We start from the raw sequence: 20,951 nt of genomic DNA, 5'->3' as shown, positions 1-20,951 counted from the left end.
AGTGGTTTTGATTCGACGCTGGGCTGGCTGCATCAGAATCACCACCATAGCTCCTTAAAAACGCAGATTCCTGCACCCCACCCATGGAGCTTGACCAGTGAAGTCTAGGTTTGGTCCCTGCAGCTTTGTAACAAGCTCTCTGAGTGGGTGGGATGGAAAGGAGACTTACTTTATCCTTTCATACTGCTTAATTTTTTTTAATTCTTTTTCGTTCCACTAGAATTCTAGCTCTATGAAGGCAGAGATTTTTGTCTGTTTTAGTCACTGCTGTTTTCCTAACCCAGAACAATGTGTGGCACATAGTAGGCACTCAAATATTTATTTGGATGAATTTTAAAAAAGCGATTCCCCAGGTGATTCTGGTGGGCAGGCAGGTTTGAGAAGCCCCACCCTAGAGTCTAATTAGCTTAGAAGCCACATTTTTGGGGGATCAGAACCTCACTGGGCATCTCTGAGTAGTAAAAGTCAGGGACAGTGTTACATTTTTGGACAAAACCAGATTCTGTGAATGGACTGTCTGGCACAGCCTGGGTGGCGACGTTGACCATAATCTGTTCATAGTGTTCTGCTGACCTTTGTCTTTGATTCACAGTAAGTCATCTGGTATGAAGACCTGAAGACTCTCAGTTTCTGACTTTTGATGATGCTTTCAGAACCTCTTGATTTGGTACCATTTTTAAAAGTCCAGAAGTGTTTTCTGAAAGTGCCCAAGTCCTGGTTCTTTATTGTATCTCTAAGCTCAACAGCAAGATGATTGATTAAGCTTGGGTTGGCCACACACAAGCCATCTTCCCCATGCGCCCCGTTCATACCAGAATGAGTGACTGTACCCCAGTAGGATAGTTTTAGGATAGGAGTAACATCTTGGGATAGCCAAATTTACTCAATAAATGTTCAAAGTAAGTTCTCCTAATGGTGCATAGTTGGATTTTTAGTACAGGAATCTGGAATCATGTTGGTAGGTCAAGTTTGATTAGTTTCTTTGATAAGGACCCAGTCTATTTAGAGGTTTGTCATTTTGTATGTCTGTTTTGGCCTCGTGTTGTGGAGCATGCTGCCTAGCAGCTGTTGTAATTTTTGTTGCTTGTCTTCTCAATCAACCCTGGTTTTGAAGAAATGAAAAGTTGTTTGACTCGTAGAAAAGACTAATCTAGTTTGGGCGGTGATTTCCAGCTCAGGAAATTGGATCTTCTGAATAGGAGCAAACAATACCTATCTTTTTGCCTAAGAGATGATTCTTATTTTCTGAAGTATTTTACTGGTCATTACAAATAGAATCTTCAGGAGTAGCTGCTAAGTACTAAATAGTGGTCAGTTTGTGAGCTCTTAGAAGTTGCCAGCGGCTGCTATGTGTTTGATTTTCTTATCTGTAAACTTGCAAGCTGTTCTGTTTTTTCACATCTTTAATAGAGCCAGATTAGAAAATTTGTAACTGCGACGTGTCGTCGTAAATATGCATTGTTCTTATTTTAAGACATTTTAGTTCTAAAAGTGTGATTACTTCTGTTATTATCTGTGAATTTTTTTTGGGTGTGTAAGACCTTTTTAATGGCAATATACATTTAAAACAGACATAAAAATTCACATTCGCCCGCATACCCAAGGCCTGTGCAGAACCAGGTTGGGATGAGTGGGTGAGCGATAGGCTGCCAGGTGGCTCCTGTGGGCTCCTCTAGGACTGGGACAAGCAGCTTACGTCTGCTGTGAATTTGGGGGAAATAAAGTCTGCATTTTAGCTGCCATCCCTTCTAAGCGTTGCTGTTCTTGTTAGTTCATAAATCAATTTTTTCAGCAATTGGAGTGCAAATGGAACCATACTCTTCAAATTGTCCAGTATCTGGTTGAGTATCTGCTACGGGTAAGATGCCATGTGAACGAGGGAGACTCCCAAGTGACGCGGAGCCCTCCAGGAGACATGCAAGTCACTGGCTCCCCCAGGGGTCTCTGGTGGGGGGTTGACTTGGTGCTGGGCAGAGTCTTTACTAGACCAGCCTGTGGCCTCTGGGGGATATGTGCACACACTCCATGTCTGACTTGACTAGAGCTTTCTTCTAATTGTGGACTAAAAGTAAACAGGAGTTTGGAGGAGGATGGAGAGAATTCACATCCCAGAGTTGGCTTCAGAATCCCTCTTTCCAGTATAATGCAAAGTGAAATAAGTCAGAGGGAGAAGGTCAAATACCATATGATTTCCTTCATTAAGTAGTAGATAATAACAACAATAAACAAACACATAGGGACAGAGATTGGATTGGTGATTAGCAGAGGGGAAGGGGGGAGGGAGGAGGGTGAAAGGGATAATTCGGTACATGTGTGTGGTGATGGGTTGTAATTAGTATTTTGGTGGTGAACATGATGTAATCTATGCAGAAATAGAAGTACAATGACGTACATCTGAAATTTTTACAATGTTATAAACCAATGTTACTGCAATAAACAAAAAATTAAAAAAAAAAAAGAAAAAAAAAAAAGAAAAAAAAATAAATTATGACCTATTGACTCGAAGAAAAAAAAAAAAAAAAAAAGAATCCCTCTTTCCAGAAGGGATTTGCAACAACTTAAGACAAAAGACATTTATAACATGGCTCATAAAATGGGAAATCAGAGCAAAGGACAGGAGGAGAATTCAGTAAGGGTTGACATGATTGCAAAGATGGTCAGAATGGGTCCCAGCTTCTCCCAGCCAGAGTGGAGAGGGTCATGCAGTAAAGGGAGGGAAAGGAGAGGACTTAAAGGATAGTGAGGGACCTTGTTGGTGCCAGGCACAGTATTGTGAGGGAATTAGCCTTCTCCCTATTTTACAGAGGATGAAACTAAAGGCAAAGAGGTGAAGTCACCGGCCTGAAGTTTGAAGCCACCCCGGAGAATTGGCCTCAAAGCTATGTGTTGACTCAAGAATATGACGCTTGGGGGCCTGGCCCTGTGGCCTAGTGGTTAAGTTCGGCATGCTCTGCTTCGAGGGCCCGGGTTCAGTTCCTGGGTGCAGACCTACACCACTTGTCAGTGGCCATGTTGTGGCAGCGACCCACATACAAAATAGAGGAAGATTGGCACAGATGTTAGCTCAGGGCGAATCTTCCTCAGCAAAGAAAGTAGAATATGACACTTGATATCATCAAAAGGAGGAAAGAGTTTCAGTTCCTTGGGATGAAAGAAATTTTTTCTAATCAAACATTTTACCTGAGGCTGTACTTTTAATTCTTCTTCCAGATTTTTTTCCTATATATATATACTAATAAATATAATAGTTTTTTTTTTTTTGGTGAGGAAGATGAACTCTGAGCTAGCATCCGATGCCAGTCCTCCTCTTTTTTACTGAAGAAGATTGGCCCTGTGCTAACATCCATGCCCATCTTCCTCTACTTTATGTGGGATGCTGCCACAGCATGGCTTGACAAGTGGTGCATCGGTGTGCGCCCGGGATCCGAACCTGCGAACCCTGGGCCGCCGAAGCGGAGCGTGTGCACTTAACCACTGTGCCACAGGGCTGGCCCAATATTTGTTTTTTTTAATCCAAAAAAGGGGTTGTACTTTATCCTGTAGAGGATGTCACTTTATGTATATATATATGTTTTTTTTTTTGTGAGGAAGATTAGCCCTGAGCTAACATCCGTTGCCCATCTTCCTCTACTTTATATGTTGCTGCCTGCCACAGCATGGCTTGATAAGCTGTGCGTAGCTCCACGCCTGGGGTCCGAACCTGCAAACCGCGGGCCGCTGAAGTGGAGCGCTCAAACTTAACCACTATACCACCGGGCCGGCTCTCACTTTATATTTTCATGGACGGTTTCCATGGCAGTATGAATAGATCGAGTCCATATTTTTTTAATATCTGCATCTTATCCCATTGTTTAGATATATCATATTTTAGCAGTCTCTTAATGATGGATATTTGAGTGATTTCCACGGTTTTTTTCCCATGTTACAAACAGTGCTGCAGTGGATCTATTTGTCTATCTACAAACTAGTATAAGTTCCTGTCAAATAAATGGTCAGAAGTGAATTACTAGGTCAAAGCGTATGTGTTCACATTTAAATTTGTAATAGAGATGGTCAGACTGCTTTCCACACTGACTGTTAAAGGAAAAGATTGTATCACATTTATTGCACACCTCCTATATTCTGCTGGGTGCTGAGGGGAATGCAAAAAGGATGCAAGAGGGTTTGTTGCCCTCCAGGAATTTCTGTCTACGCTGTGTACCTAATCCCAGGGAATGTCTGGGGTGTGGACTTGGGTGGGTGGGTGAGTGGGTGGATTTAATTCAACTTTTCAAGCTTGCCTTGCAAACATTGGGCATGGTATCTGAGACTAGTCTTTGATTATATTGATTCTCTTAGGTAAGTTCTTTAGGGCAGAGACCTCATCCTACGTGACTCACAATACGTCTCACATCTTCATTGCTTTCTAGAGACGCTGTAATTATAACACATCAGGCAGTATTTGAGGGTCTAATTGAGACATTCCCTTTTTTTTGGTGTATGAAGAATTAATACCTTTATATTCTATACAGGTCATGGAATATCAGCCTGGAGGGGACTTGCTGTCACTTTTGAATAGATATGAGGACCAATTAGATGAAAATATGATTCAATTTTACCTAGCCGAACTGATTTTGGCTGTTCACAGCATTCATCAGATGGGATATGTACATCGGTAAGTGAGATCCTCTGGTTGTATACTGAGAATTTATCTGTATCACTTAAGAGTTCCTACAATAGAGTGAATGGATGAATGATTTCAGCATCAAAATTATACTCCCTCCAATTTTTAGGCAGTCTTAACTATAACTGCCTGAAAGTAAATTTTCCAAAATGGCACACATTTCAGCTTACCCATTCAACAATGAAATAGATCTAGAATTGTAACATTCTTAGGTTTGCTGGTAAGATCTGTTAACGTAGCTAATGAGACCGGGAACTCTTGCGTGGGTTTGTTGGTAGGAACACTGAATTTGGTTTGCAGAAGGAACTGGCATACTACATGGGAGTGGAAGACCATGGGGTTGCACTTCGGACCTCGCCTGTTAGTAATTTACGAAGGTATTCCGCAGAATCCTCAGTCAAAAAGTGTTTCTTTACACCTCATCTGATGTTTTATGTACATCTGGGAATGTTCTGGGAATGGAATAATAGTTAGACCAGGAATCACGAAATCTGGAATAGAGTCTCACTTTTTCCATTGACTAGCTCCATGACCTTGGGCAAGTCCCCTAGTTTCTTTTGGCCTTAGTTTACCTAATGTAAAATGTGTGTCTCTAGGAGAAAAATAATCCATCTAATAACATGTATTTATTCCCTTTCCTTCTCTTTCTTCCCTTACCCTCCCTCCCTTCCTCGCTTCCTTCCTTCCTGTCTCTCCCCTCCCTCCCTTCTTTACTTTCTTCTTCTTTTTTTAAACTTGAATTTGTTTTGCAAAATGTTTGCTTATTATTTATGTCTATCAATAGGGAGGTCTGTATAGCAGAATACAGGCACTAAGATTCTTGGCTGAATCAGTATCCTAGGTAAGCGGTTGCTTGCTGATTGGCATGGAGAAGACAACGCTAATTTGTGGACCTGATTTTCTTGCAGAGACATCAAGCCGGAGAACGTTCTCATTGACCGAACGGGACACATCAAGCTGGTGGATTTTGGCTCAGCTGCTAAAATGAACTCAAATAAAATGGTAACAACATGTAATAAGATAGCTTAATAGAGATTATACTACAGAGTGTTCTATGGTTCTCATAAATTTGGAAAATATGGGATGACGTTGAGTGACATTTTGGAGCCTTCATCTGCTAGTATATGAAATGATTCCTCCAGGGGTGGGGATAGGGGTGGGGACACAGAGCTGTTTCCCAGACTTACTTGACCTTGGCACTCTTTTATGTATAATATCTGCTAATACCCTACAACATATTTTTAGGAATATTCTTGTAGTTTGGTTAAAAAGAAGGGAAAATGCTTATTTTGTTTTTCCCTTCATTTTCCTTGCTGGTTATAGATTGTCTTCTGTTACATTATCTTTTTTACTTTAAAATATTTTAGTGAAATGTAACCTTATTTATCTGAAATCCTCTATTTCCTATGCAGCAAAATTGAAATTAATCACTGGAGCATTTGAACCAAATATCCTTAAGTGTTAAGAACCAAGTGCTCAAAATGTCAATTCTAAGTCCTGGACCTTTGGTAAAAATTAAGCTGTATTCCGTGTGCTAATTAGGAAGGCAAGAGGGTAGCTATTGAGATCAAGAGTAAGAATACTTTAGGAAAAAGATGACAAAGTAAAAATCTAATAAAGTTGGTACATACTAAAATGTGAATTTGCAAGTCAACTATGCAAAAAATGGTAGGTCTAAGAGAAAATCGACTTAGATTTTAAGACTAATTTCACAATTGAATCACTTGGTGAACTGGACAAACCCTTAGGAGCTTGGCCTTTTATCTTTCTCTAAAAAATACTGATTCTAGTTAAAATGCACAAATTAAGAATCTAGAGAGGCTGCTCTTCAAAATGCCCCCTGGCTCTGAGAGTTAAGTCCTTATAAAGGGCAATATGTAAAATTGCCTTTTATTCTCAAGTTCCTTGGAGGAAAGGTGCATATTATTAGGTTGATATTGGGAAAAGGCTTGGAGTTGGGTTAACTCTTTGCGCTTCAGGGTCCGGCCTCTGTGTTCTGCTGACCTGAGGCCTACCTGAGATAATTTACTTGGTGTTCAGGCTCCATGTGTTCTCCAAGGTCAGGGTTTCTCAACCTCAGCACTGTTTTTTTTTTTTCCACATTATTTTCTTTTAATCTATTCCACTTGATCATTACATTGAGAAATAGATTATAGAATCAAGGCATTTTATGTTTAACAATTAGGTACAATTCAGGAACCAGCATGAAAACTTAGGCATTGAATTTCGTGGAATAAAGCACAGAAAAAAAGTTAAATAATGCAAGAGTTTTATCACCTAGGGTTCAAAAACTTATACATTGCATTAGTGACCTTAATAAACTCATGTATCTAGAAATAAATTGAAGCATGGGTACATAGTCTGATAATAACTGAAGTATAGGTACATAGCGCCATTGACATTTTGGTCTGGATAATTCTTTGTTTGGGTTGCTATCCTGTGTATTATAAGATGTTTATCTGTGTCCCTGGCCTCTATCCAGTGGATGCCAATAGCACCCTGCCCTCCAGTTGTGACAACCAAATATGTCCCCTGGGGGACAAAATCACTCTTGGTTGAGAACCACTGCAGTAGATTGAGAAGAATCAGAAAGCTTGTTAATTAGAGCCAGCAATAGGTGTTTGCAATAAGAAAACCTACTCGGAGGACTAGATTATGATCCAAAGTCACTGCTTGGTAAATAAATGGGGATAAGGAGTAAGGCCCTCTCTCTGCATCTGGAGTCACTCTCTTCAGAGCCCTTAGTGGAGAGATGGAACTCCTATTCATTTCAGATTTCTATTTTTCAGTGCTTCAGACTGCCCTTTTCAGTTCTTCTAACCATAGTAACTTTCACTTCAGGCGGGGAGCCTCCTGGAGGCACTCAAATTTTACTTACAACTCAACACTCAACCCCTGATGATTTTGGTCAAGGAGATATGGCACTCAGTCCTGCACACTTGAGAATATTGCACCTCTTCTCCTGGTGGAGAGAGAATCGCCTTTCCAGAACTTTGTGCTTTTAGGGCCAGAATGTGACAAGCAGATAAGAAGGACTTTTTGGCATTGTTTTAAGTGCAAAGGCCCTTTTATTACAGAAGACCAATAACCTGCGATCTAGATCAAGTCAAATGTGGATATAGAATTATACATTTTTTGGGGTATTTTTGATCAATGGTGGTGGTTAAACATGTGTTTCTTTTAAACAGAATGTTTTATAGACCTAAAGTAGGTTGTAAATATTTTTTGTACTCAAAATTTAGTGTATAAAATATCCACATTTACTGAAATTAATGTATGTTACCCAAAATCAATTAATCCTTTTCCCTACCACTCCCAAATATTATCTGTGTATTTTGGATATTTGCGAATCTTAGATCTGTTGAGTTTTCCTTTTTCCATTATCTGTATTTCAGGCTTCTTAGTCAGAATGTTGCTTTGGCATATTTTCCTTAGTAAACACAGGTGGACCCTACTGCCTAGAGGTTTGAGTGTGAGCTGAGACTTGCCATCAACCTGCTGTGTGACTTAGGTCACCCACTTCACCTTATTAGAATCTCAAAGAATGGCAAATAGCTAACAGTTCCAACCTGTCTCATTCAGCTCTCACAAAAACAATTGTAAGGGGATTGTAAATAAAGAGCATTTTAACATGTTATGTGATAATCAGCCCTATTTAGCAGTCGAAACCTGTAGGAGATAGCCTTTTTTGAGATTTATGTAGGAGTGAGAGATTTTCTTTCTTTGCCACAAGAGGAGCAACATAGTGAGAATTCTTTTCCCCCTTGCTTCTGCAGGTGTGTGTTTATGCCCTGGGCAGCTAGATGGGGAAAGTTTAGTCGACATAGTTTTATGTTTAAACATTTTATGGGAAGGGGATTGGGAGGGGGAAGACAGTGATTTTTTTACTTTCTTCGCATCTGCTTTCTGCTTGTAAAAGAATCAGCTAAGTTAATCCTTTTCTTTCTTTCTCTTTTTTTAACTCCCCTATCTCCCAAAGTATAACTGACTGTTCTGTCTCTTTGTCATTTTCTTATTCTCTCCTGCTGAACTGTGTATTTTCTTCCCTGCCGATATAGTGAAAGTTGACTAAAGTTTAGTACAACTTGTCAGATGGTGGACTGTGGGCAGGCTGGGCTCCTAGCACACAGTTCCACTTTTAACAGCTTACTCAGATTAGCTGGTTGTGAATTGTCACCAGAGGAGAGTGAAACCATCTTGCAAAATCCTTATTCATGTGTGAGATTACATGTTGAACAGGTTTGATGTGCTTGGAGGTCAGTAACTCATGGAAACTTAGCATTCATTAAATTGTCAATAAAAACCTTTGTTAATTACTGTTAAGTACCATAGTAGGAGATGCAAAAGCAAGCTAGGGAGGATTTTTCCTTAAAATTTAGAAAATTACAAAATGATTAGACATAAATGTGTATAATCACAGATCTGTTATGGGGCAAGAACTAGTTGGGGAGTTATCTGACTCGCTTTGAAAAGTCTAATCACTAGTTTGAAAATGAGGCATTGACAATTTATACCCTTTGCTGGGTCATGTGATAAGCATGACCCAGTCAGATTCCTTTCAAGGTTGTGAACAAGTGACCAGGCCCTGTGAGCTGCTAACAAGGAGAACTGAATATTCTCAAACAATCTAGTGTGGTGATAAAATCCAGCAAGTGCAAACGATGCATATTTGATGATTGTGTATTAATGGTTCTGCAAGGTATTTAGGCATAAAGGATAAGCATGTAATCAACGATACAGTGGAATTACCAAGACTTAGTCAAACCAAGATGTTACAGTTTTTCTTCTCTTATTTTGTTATTTAAAAAATGTCTGTTGCTCATTGTCAGTATTGAGGGTTTTTACCAAAACCCTGTAGTTTCATCTTAATCCTGTGCTGAGCTCATTAACATCTACATACAGAGGAAAAGACTGAAGTCTTGGCTCAGACTTGCCAACATCAAGGCTTCCCTTTCACTAAAGCTACTTTTAGTTTCTCAAGTTTAGGCACCCTGTGGTTCTGTCTTAGACCAAATATTTTCTCCTTTCTCCCCACTTTTGTCCATCAACATAGACCTGCCTTTGGGTTTCTTGGGTGGTGTGACCATCTAGCTTTCCCAAGTGGGAATCTGCAGTGGAAATCCTACTGCCCAAAGCAATGGATGACTGTTGTCAGGAGTAATAGTATCACCCTACTTTCTGGGTTTAGGGTTTGGAAAAACCTATGGTGGATGTGAAAAGAAAGAGAATAGGAAGTGAAGAGAGAGGGGTTAGGGAGAATTAGTTCGTTTCCTATAACAATGGTCTTTAGGGCAGAGGAATGGAAAAGATTGAAATTATAGACTGGAAGATCTTGGGTCTTCATCCCTGGGAAAGGGGACCTCATAGTGTTCTCTCTAAACATTCACTGTCTTCTCAATCCCCAATCAAATCAAAGCAAAACAATTTGACTTTCTTGATATAAAGCCCAGCCTTAAAAATGTGTGGCCATACCTATAAAGCCTCTTGGCTCACTTAGGGTCATGTAACAGTCTTTAATGGGAAGAAAGTTCTTTTCTGACGTGAGAGGAGCCTTTTAAGATGTAGGGTTATTGGACAACTGGTCAACACAGTATATGACTAACAGCAGGCCCTCTCTGTTCTGATGGGGAAGAAGTTAGAGAGGTGATCCTTAGACTTCAAATTTCATGGCTCAATGAAATTTCAAAACAATTTTGAAGACCAAAAGGGGTGGGGGGTGAGGGATGGAAAACCTACTTCCTTCATCAGTATCATTTTGAGAAATAAAGGACGTTCAAACACTAAAACAGCCAGAAGGACAAATTCTCAGGAAAAAAAGACACTTCTTTAAATGGAATATATTTAGCTTCATAAAAAGACCTCCTACAGTGTCCTAATCTTTCTTTGTCAAGGTCAGGTGCTTGGGTGCCATTGGATTGGAGGGCCCTGGGTTTCTAAACAGTGAGGAGGGAACCACAGGAACAGGAGTGGGGGTGGTGAGGAAAATGAACTCTTTAACATTTGGCCTTTGGTGGAAGTTATTTATCATGCCTTGCCTTGTGGATGGGCAGAAGTAGGAATGTTGATTCCAAATATTAAAGCTTGAGATATAACACGTTTGTAATATTGTGTTGCCAGCTAAGCTGCCAGATTTTCAATAATGGAATAGATTGATCTTATAGATTCATCTTTGGGATTTATTATCATTTTGCTGTTTTCATAAGTAAGAGATGTTTTTTCATATCAGTAATGGATCAGGAAAGACACCTTCCATTCCAGGTGTATACACAGCTCTCATTTGTGTAAGCAAAGGGTGTATATCAGCAACAATGCTTGCCCCTTTGCCTTTGGATTATATTATGTACTTTTCTTTTTTTTAATTAGTAAATCGTTTGCATTTCCTGACAGTGTGCCACTTGACGGAAGGTTTAATTGCCTGAGAGAATAGTAATCAGGGCAAATCAGCTTGTGTCTGAAATGGGGCTGTTGACAGTCTATTTGAGGATAATTGAAAGTTTGCTGTGTTCATTTTATTTATGGGTTTCCAGGTGAATGCCAGACTCCCGATTGGGACCCCAGATTACATGGCCCCTGAAGTGCTGACTGTGATGAATGGGGATGGAAAAGGCCTCTACAGTCTAGACTGTGACTGGTGGTCGGTGGGAGTCATTGCTTATGAGATGGTTTATGGAAGGACCCCATTCACTGAGGGAACCTCAGCCAGAACCTTCAATAACATCATGAATTTCCAGGTAAAGAGCCATTAGTAGATTTTGAAGTAATACTGAGAAATGTCATTTAAAAATTGTGTAAATGAACGTTTGTAATGTCAACCAGCAGTACTGGATAATAACAGTAGCAAATTCTTATATAGCACTTTGTACCAAAAACTGTTCTAAACGTTTTATTAGTTGAATTTCATTGACTCTCAGCTGCCAGTGATTGTAAGCTGTTGTTTTATGTACCATTAAAAAAAATGCTGCCAATTAATCTAAGATATTTCATTGATTATAAAATGCATTTGATTTCAGAGCTGTTAAATGTGAATAAATGTGTGTCTTAGAACTGATGAAATATAGTTTATTAACAGTTAATCCTCAAACAACCCTGTGAGGTAGATATTATTATTATTATTTCCATTTTACAGATGAGGAAACCAAAGCACAGAGTGGTTAAGTAACTTGCCCAAAATAGCATAGGCAGTCTCGCTTTGAAGTCCATGCTCTTGATATCATGGTATACTGCTTCTTAGTGCTAGAGGCTATGGAATATGGTAGTAAAATTGAATGAGGACATGAATTAGAAATACAATAATATATATATATAAAGTAGAATTAAAACTATTTTCTCATAACTGTACTTTCTACTATATTAAGCGCATTTTTTTTTTTTTTGTGAGGAAGATCAGCACTGAGTTAACATCCATGCCAATCCTCCTCTTTTTGCTGAGGAAGACTGGCCCTGAGCTAACATCCGTGCCTATTTTCCTCCACTTTATGTGGGACGCCACAATAGCTATGGCCTGACAAGCGGTGCATTGGTGCGCGCCTGGGATCTGAACCCGGGCTGCTAGCAGTGGAGCCCGAACACTTAACCACTACGCCATGGGGCCAGCCCCTAAGCCCATTTCTTAAGGATATGATAAATATATATGTTTTAGTTTCACAAGGAAAAGAGAACTTATTTCACAAGTTTTTTTTTTTTTGTGAGGAAGATCAGCCCTGAGCTAACATCTATGACAATCCTCCTCTTTTTGCTGAGGAAGACCGGCCCTGAGCTAACATCTGTTGCCAATCCTCCTCCTTTTTTTCCCCTTTTTCTCCCCAAAGCCCGAGTAGATAGTTGTATGTCATAGTTGCACATCCTTCTAGTTGCTGTATGTGGGATGCCGCCTCAGCATGGCCAGACAAGTGGTGCGTCAGTGCGCGCCTGGGATCTGAACCCGTGCCGCCAGTAGCAGAGCGTGCGCACTTAACCGCTAAGCCACGGGGCTGGCCCCCCACAAGTTTTTTTATCTCACCCAATTTCATCTTTATGGAATTCCTACTACATATTTTTATATGTATTATGCGTATTTTATATGCTTAATACATACATATAGTTTTTGTTATTCTTGAGTCTCCTCTTGAGTTAAAGCTTCCCCATAGATGATTCTTGAGGCTAATTTATTTCCTTCACTTCAATCCACTCGTTCGATAATGAGTGAATTGCACCAGGTGCTATTAGGTACTAGGTTTATGGTGATGAGCAATAAGGAGAAGGCTCTCTGCTTTCTTTCTCCATTATCACACGGAAATCAAAATACATTGTTTACGTGGAAAAGTAGAGTACAGTCATGCGTTGCTTAACAATGGGGATACAGTCTAAGAAATGTGTTGCTAGGTAATTTGGTCATTGTGTGAGCATCATAGAGTACTTACACAAACCTAGATGGTATAGCCTACTACACACCTAGGCTAAATGGTACTAACCTTATGGGACCACCATCGTATATGGGGTCTATTGTTGACCGAAGCATTGTTATGTGGCGCATGACTGTACAGAGAGAGCATGCAGGAGGGAGAGATAAGGTGGAAGAGGTAGGCGGGGAAGGCAAGGTGGGGGCTCGGGTTGGGGAGGGTGTTCTAGGCAGAGAGAACAGCGTGACTTGTTCAGGCAGCTTTAAATAGCTCATCATTGTTGGACAGCAAAGGGCAAGATGGGGAGTGTAGCGAGATGAGACGGGAGAGGGGAACAAGGGTCAAGTCATGAAGAATATTGAACCCTTGCAAAGGAACTAGGCCTATTGATGTGAACAGGACATTTATTTTGGGAGCATGCCTTTGGTCCAAAGTTAAGAGGGCACAAAACTTACTTCTTTAAAAATAAAAGAAACTTGCATATATGAGAAATACTTTCTTAACTTGGGGACATGAGAAGCTGTATTTACTAAGGAAATAATTATTTTATTTTTTGGAATAGCGGTTTTTGAAGTTTCCAGAAGACCCCAAAGTTAGCAGTGAATTACTTGATCTGATTCAGAGTTTATTGTGTGGCCAGAAAGAGAGACTGAAGTTTGAAGGCCTTTGCTGCCATCCTTTCTTTTCTAAAATCGAGTGGATTAACATTCGTAACTGTAAGTAGAGCCGCATTTCTTAAATTCTGGTGTTGGATTAACAAACACGTAAGAACGATCTGAACTTATTCTGGCCCACAGAAGCTGGCATAAATTGTATAAATAAGGGCTTTAATTATCTACAGGAATAGAAAAGGCTAATGATGTTGCTGTCTTTGAGTAATAATTCCACTTTAAAATCGTTTGCATAGAACTGGGTCATTCATCAAACTCTGTTTATGTGGCCTTTAGAATATCATCCCTCGGTAAGTGAGAGGTAAAGATTGATGGAGTTTGAAGGTTGTCATTTGGTTTGACAGAGTTTCTTCCCAAAGGAAAAGTGGACCTAGGTATTTCATTCACAGATTAGGAAAAAGAGTCAGAGATTAGGAAAAGTGCCCCTCAGGTTGCTCTACTAATGGCTAACCCTGCAATAAAACCATAAATACCTTGCTGGGTTCATTCATTTCCCTCTAAAATATTTGTCTTTGCTCGCAAGAGTGTAAAATCTATAACGTATATGCACAGTGGATTCGTTCATACCTCTCTTTGTCATCAACTAGTGCAAACAAAATTCATTAAAAACAAAGACTTGATTTATTATCAACAAAACCAAAATGCTTGCTTTTTTTTCTTTTTTTACAAATTGGCGATTTTTGTAAACATTTTTTATTCTTGGATGTGTTGTTGATTGAATGTGCTCTAATGACCTGCCCCAATGATTAGCATAGATTAGAGCCAGTAGGAAAGCAATTGGCCTGTTTGTGTGTGTTAATTTTGGTGATGGGGGGAGGTGGGGAAATGGTACCCATTTCTAGGTGTCAAAACCAGGCTTCTAGTTGGAGCTGTGTTTGTAATTATAACCTCTTGCACCTTCAGCTGGAATGTATAAGTTGAGTTAAGATCCAAGACTGTCCAGTTGAAAGCCATTTTCATGGTTTCTGTAACCACTTGCCAAAATATTTAAGTAGGCCATATTTCCATAAATCTGTCTTGGCAATTTGTTTTTGCTTCTGGTTAGCCACATCGCTTTATTTTTCTGATCTTTAGGCATCACCCTCCAAATCTCCAAGGTTCAGAGCTTTCAATCAGCCATATATTTTCAGTGCAGTCTTCCTTTTTTGCTTTTAGAAAGATTTGATACAATTTCTTTTAAATGCTGTTCAAGTACTTTATTTTTTCTTGCCTTGCCTCTTTGCCTCTGTAATCTTCTTGAATAAGCAGTTAATTTTTTCATGCATGCGCTTGCTGATTATGTCTAACAACATCTCTCTACTCAAGTAAGTCAATGAATGGTGATTTAATTACCTGAGTAACTTTATTTTGTGTTTTGGTAAGCGTTGTTGTTTTTGGTGTTGTGACAGAATTCTGATTTTGTTCTAGTCTTTTCCTTCCAGGCTGGTTATAGATTTTAGGCTTATTGGGCTTGCAAGTATAACTACTGTTCTTTAAATTGTATGGTGGTCAAGAGGATACATGTCAGTGTAGAACGTGGCCCGTGCTGTCCATCATGAGGCCCATTTTTCGGAAGTTCATGGTTATCTTTGGGATGAGGTGACTTGGTGATGGATCTCTATGGTCTTGGTCATCTTCACACTTGTTGCCTCTGTACTTGACTCACCATGCCTTCCGTGGCTATCTGCTTAATTTTTCCATATCCTAATAAATATCCACTTAGTTTTTCCTTATATTTAACACATGCCTCCCACCCCCAGTTTGTATCAGGGAATTCTCACCCAACTGAATCCTGATTTGTTTTTTGTTTTAATTTATTTTTAAAAATAAAAATTGTATATAATTTAAGTGGTACAACATGATGATTTGATATACATATACGTAGTGAAATTATTACTACTGTCAGGCTAATTAACATATCCATCTCCTCACAGTTACTTTTTTTGTGTGTGTGGTGAGAGCACCTGAAATCTACTCTCTTGGCAAATTTCCAGTATCCAATACAGTATTGCTAACTATAGTCATCATGCTGTATATTAGATCGCTAGACTTATACATCCTACGTATTGCCAACTTTGACCAATATCTCCCCATTTCCCCCACCTTCCTGCCCCTGGTAACCACCATTTTACTCTGTGCTTCTATTCAACTTTTTGAGATTCCACATGTAAGTGAGATCGTACAGTTTTTCTCTTTCTGTGCCTGTCTTATTTCGCTTAGTATATCCTCCAGGTTCATCCATGTTTTTGCAAATGGCAGGATTTCCTTCTTTTTAAAGACTGAATAATATTCCATTGTGTGGAATATTATGTATACACCACAACTTCTTTATCCGTTCTTCCATTGATGGACACTTAGGTTATTTCCATACCTTGGCTATTGTGAATAGTTCTGCCATGAACATTGGAGCACAGATATCTCTTTGAGGTACTAATTTCATTTTCTTTGGGTGTATAACCAGAAGAGGATTGTTGGATCATACGGTAGTCCTATTTTTAGTTTTTTCAGGAACCTCCATACTGTTTTCCGTAGTGGCTATACCAATTTATATTTCCACCAACAGTGCACAAGAATTCCCTTTTCTCCACATCCTTGCCAACGCTTATCTCCTGTCTTTTTGATAATAGCCATTCTAACAGGTGTGAACTGATATCTCGTTGTGGTTTTGACTTGCATTCCCTGGTGATTAGTGATGTTCAGCACCTTTTCAAATACCTGTTGGCCATTTGTGTGTCTTATTTGGAAAAATGTCTTTTCGTGTCCTTTGCTGTGAACCAAGATTCTTAAAATTCTTGATGGTTTTTATTGACTCCCAACTCCCAGTAGAGTGCCTCTGAAGAGTCATGAAATATGTTTGCTTTAAAAAACTTTCTTTTAATTTTAATAAATGTTTTACTTTGGAATAATATTAGATTGATAGAAAAGTTGCAAAGATAGTACAGAGTTCTCGGATACCCTTCCAGTTTCCCCTAATGTCAACATTTTTCATAACTATGCCACATTTGTCGAAACAAAGATTAATATTGGTACATTACTATTAGTTAAACTTCAGACTTTATTTGGATTTCACCAGTTTCCCCACTCATGTCTTTTTCTGCTCCAGGAGTCAATCCAGGGTACCATATTGCAATTAGAGTGTTCGTCGTTGATCGGACTAATCCTGACTGAGATACTTACTGTAGCTCAGCCAATGGGTGAGATCTTCATGCCCACTGAGGATTGGTAGTGCTTTTTCCTGGAGGCTCTGTGGGATCTCTGTGCAGAGAGCCGTGGTATTCATTTCAGTGTCTCCTAGTCGATTTTCTCGTATTTTATTAACCTCCGATCCTTGCATATTTGCAATCAACTCAGGGTTTTGTGATTGAAAACATTGCTGGACTCCATGCCATTTGAGCTATTTTCTAACTAGGTAACTCTAACAGAAGTTATACCTTTGTGCAGTCCTGTTTTTCGTAAACACATGTCGAGTGACTTGCATCAATCAAAACCCTTAAAGTCGTTAAATTTCTCCAGTTCATGGTTGCTGCTTAAATGCCTTGTGGTTCCAGGCTTTTGAATATTTCCACTTTCCACACACAAGATCGTCCCTTGATGAGAGCAACATTAGCCTCTCTGCTGTTTCACCCCTAATTCTTCTTTTTCTTGTTGTAATCAACGAAAGGAAGTACTGCTTAACACAGCAAGGAATAATCTTTTAAAACTCATTATCACAAGAGGTGGTCCTGGCAGGATATATAAGTGCAATTTAAGAAGGGTCTGGGCAAATTTATGAATGACAGAGTTGGGAGTGGCTACTGAGAGAAACTAGGACATGCCTTGGCTTTGACACTGAGGTCAGACGGAGCATCTGCGCCCTCCCGGATCCTGCCTCTTGGGGTTGCTGTGGGCAACACCGATTGAACCAGGAATCTGACCCAGTTCAGGAATGCTTATTCCAGTAAGTCAAAAGCCCTGTGATGAGTTACTGCCATACTTATGGGTCACCAGACACCCATTACAATTTCCAGCATTTCAGTCCCAACCTCACACGGTCAGATGTAAGGCTGAGTTTTCAGCTGCTCATTATTATCATTATTTCAAGGCTGCCTTCCAGGTTTTAGTAGGGGTTTCTTAAGTGTATTAGCTGTCCTGGGCTATGCTTTTCCGGTGATGTTTCAGATATCGGGCAAGAGTCTGGTTGTACCCAGCCTGAGTTTTCCCACCTTCTGGAAAGCTGAAGCCAATCAGAGCTTCTCTTTCATGCCTTTGGGGTTATGCCTGCCTTTCCTGGCATCATGCACCTGGCATTCTTGTCACTGGGAAGTTTTGCTGTCTGGTGCATTCTTCTAGTCCCATCTTTTTAAATATCTGAGGCATAGTGATGTCAATGGAACCAACTTGCTTGCACCTTTCATCCAAGACCGCCATAATGCATAATGTGAGTATTGATTATAGATTATTTCCTAGAACATCTATGGCTAATGCTCTAGAGAACTTGTATTGTCTGTGACTTACAACATGAGCTGCTTCTCTTGAAGTGTCTTTCTTTCACTATTCTCAGAAAGGTACAGTTCTTGCAAAATTATTCTGAGTTTTCAGGTCCTTAGCATTTGTTAGCAGAGAGTACATTTTGTTTCGATCCGGTAGTGACTCAGTGGTGGTCCTGTGCTGATGAGCACTGCCATATTACACTGCCAATAGGTCTCCTTTTTGTTGTTGATGATCATTATTCACTACCTGGCCCTGAATGGCCATAGGGAAACTGCAGGTCCACAGTCCTGTGGTTGCTCAATAAACCTGAGAGATGACAGCCTTTGGTTTAAAGGAGAGGGATTCTATGGCTTCCTAGCCTCAGGTGAAATTCTTACATATTATCGTGTGCAGGAATATGCATGATGTAACTCACTGGATGTTTTACTCCAGTCCTTTAGTATAATGGGAAATATCGGTTAAGGAGCAGCTATTCTTTGCCAACTACTAGGTGTTTAATATATCACACTATATTCCTTCAAAACAATTCTGTCAGAGGTAAGGATTATTATACCCATTTCACAGTTGTGGACACTGTGGTAACTTGTCCCACGTCATATAGGAAGTGAGAGAGAGAGTCTGGATTTGGGTTGAGGTCTGTGTGATTCCAGAGCCCATGTTCTTTCTATAATACGGTGCATGTCTTAGCATAAGTAATTGTTATTTGTAATAACGTTTGTGATGATGACAAATAATAAACCATGTCATGCTAGAGAGTGGTTTAATCTCTGTGTCTGTTTACCTCATTTGGAATTGCAGTAATTTTTGAATCCACGAGATTCATCATGATATTTGAGTATCTACAATGTGCTAAATGCTACGTGAGGTGCTATAGCTCTGTTGATGAACAAATTTGGATACGGCCCTACCTTCAGGAAGCTTATAATCTAAGCTATAGGTCCTTTGATTAAATAGAGCTGTGGTCCTGTTAAATTGCTGTACTTCAGAATGGTAGAAAGTTTAATGCTTAATAGATCACCTACTGACTTACTAAACCACATGGGCTTGATTTTAAACAAAATAGACTATGATCTGGTGACCCCTTCCCCACACATAGAATCCTGTTCTTTCTGCTAACCTGTTATCCTCCCCCCGCCTTAGCCCTAGCCTGGGAAAGGACAATGTTGGATCGATGATCCACTTCTGATATCAGGATTTATAGTCTTGGGGTGAATTGAGAGGACTTGATTCATGTTTTCTGTTTATTTAGAACAGGGTTTTTCAACCTTGGCACTATTGACATTTGGGACCAGATAATTCTTTGTGGTGGGGGTTGTTGTGTGAATTGCATGGTGTATAGTGGCACCCTTGGCCTTTACCCATAGATTCCAGTAGCATTCTGCCCCCTCCAGTTGTGACAACCAAAAATGTCTCCAGACATTGCCTAGTGTCCTTTGGGGGCATAATCGCTTCTAGTTGAGAACCATGGATTTGGAAGAATTGGCTGGGTTGTTACCAGGAGAGAAAATAATATTACGGTAATCAGAATCCCTCAAGATTGCCATTGCTAACAAGCAGTGGAACTGTTGCCTTGGGTGAGTAGGACCTTACTTCTCAGAGTATGGTCCATGGACCAGCAGCATCAGCAGCGTCGGCATCACCTGGGAGCTTGTTAGAGGTACAGAGACTCAGGCTCCACCCTAGACCTGCTGAGTCAGAAGCTGTATTTTAATAATATCCCCAGGAATAAGATTCCTGTGCATATTAGCATTTGTGAAGCCTTGCAAGAGGAGAAAATTAGATCTGTCAGCCTTAGAGTTTCTTGCTCGTCTTTGTGGGATCTTCCTCATTTTGTCCTCTGGGCTCAGGGTAAGGGGAGACTGATTTTTGGCTAAGGACTTCCATGGGTGGATTGAACTGTTTAGAAATGCCGGATTTTAGGCTCTGCTTTTGAGGAATCTAAAGCTTTTCTCTCAAATGGACTTTACATCCTTCATATCTTTCAAGATAGTGGTTTAACTTAATCTTCTGCTGATAGCAAATAGGTGGTTGCAAAATGGCATTTTTATGCCTCCCCACCCCCCAGCTTACTATTGTCCCATATTTACTCTTAATTAAGGATGGATCAAGTTTTCTTCGTTAACACTTTTTCTGTGTGTATTAAATTGCCATGCCGTTTACTGAGCAGCTATTATGTGCCAGGGGCTCTGCACAGCACTTTTTGTCCCATTTACTCCTTCCCAAACTCTGTGAGGCAGGTACTGTAATCATCCCCCGAGGACAGATGATGAAGAGATAAAGCCACTTGGCGAAGGTCATGGAGCCAGTAGTTGGCAGTTGCAAGGGTCAAACTCAGGTCTCCTTGACGCCAAGTTCTCTTAGCTTTTATTTATTTGAAAAAGTTGTACAGTCCATGGTAAAAAAAATTCAAGTGACACAGAAGGTTAAACAGAAAAATGTCTCCTTCCCACCACATGTCCTGTGCCTCTCCCTAAAGTGAACCATGGTTGTCAGTTTCTTGTATAACTTTCCAGAATATTCTGTGGTAATAGTAACACCAGCACAGCCTGTACTCTTGACAACATTGTTATACTGCCTCTCAAGAATTCAGAAGTTTTTATTGTCAGGTTATTTTCCTGTATCATTGAAATAAATGAAGAAGTCTTTGTAAAACCCTGCTATGTTTATCCTTTGAATTTGTCACTCTGACATCGATTTCTGATGAGCAGTGCTCTCTTCTCAAGTGAAAACCCCTTATGGCTTTAACATGAATGTTTCAGTTATTTATTTCAGAGTTCTACTTTTAGAATA

At 39.9% G+C, this 20,951-nt stretch overlaps 1 protein-coding gene across 8 annotated transcripts in view; it reads left to right on the top strand.

Moving 5' to 3' along the window:
• The window catches only part of CIT (citron rho-interacting serine/threonine kinase), a 157,346-nt gene that overhangs the window by 24,694 nt on the left and 111,701 nt on the right, over positions 1 to 20,951 (top strand). For all 8 annotated transcript variants that reach the window (XM_058531533.1, XM_058531538.1, XM_058531536.1 and 5 more), the window contains 4 exons: positions 4,512 to 4,654; positions 5,572 to 5,665; positions 11,191 to 11,394; positions 13,604 to 13,757. In XM_058531533.1, coding sequence (XP_058387516.1) covers positions 4,512 to 4,654; positions 5,572 to 5,665; positions 11,191 to 11,394; positions 13,604 to 13,757 — 595 coding nt within the window. The remainder of the gene's footprint in view (positions 1 to 4,511; positions 4,655 to 5,571; positions 5,666 to 11,190; positions 11,395 to 13,603; positions 13,758 to 20,951) is intronic.

Source organism: Diceros bicornis, chromosome 35 (genome assembly GCF_020826845.1).
Source record: "Diceros bicornis minor isolate mBicDic1 chromosome 35, mDicBic1.mat.cur, whole genome shotgun sequence".
Taxonomy (NCBI): domain Eukaryota; kingdom Metazoa; phylum Chordata; class Mammalia; order Perissodactyla; family Rhinocerotidae; genus Diceros; species Diceros bicornis.
Note: the sequence above shows the minus strand (reverse complement) of the source record. Positions and strands in the feature narration are given on the sequence as shown.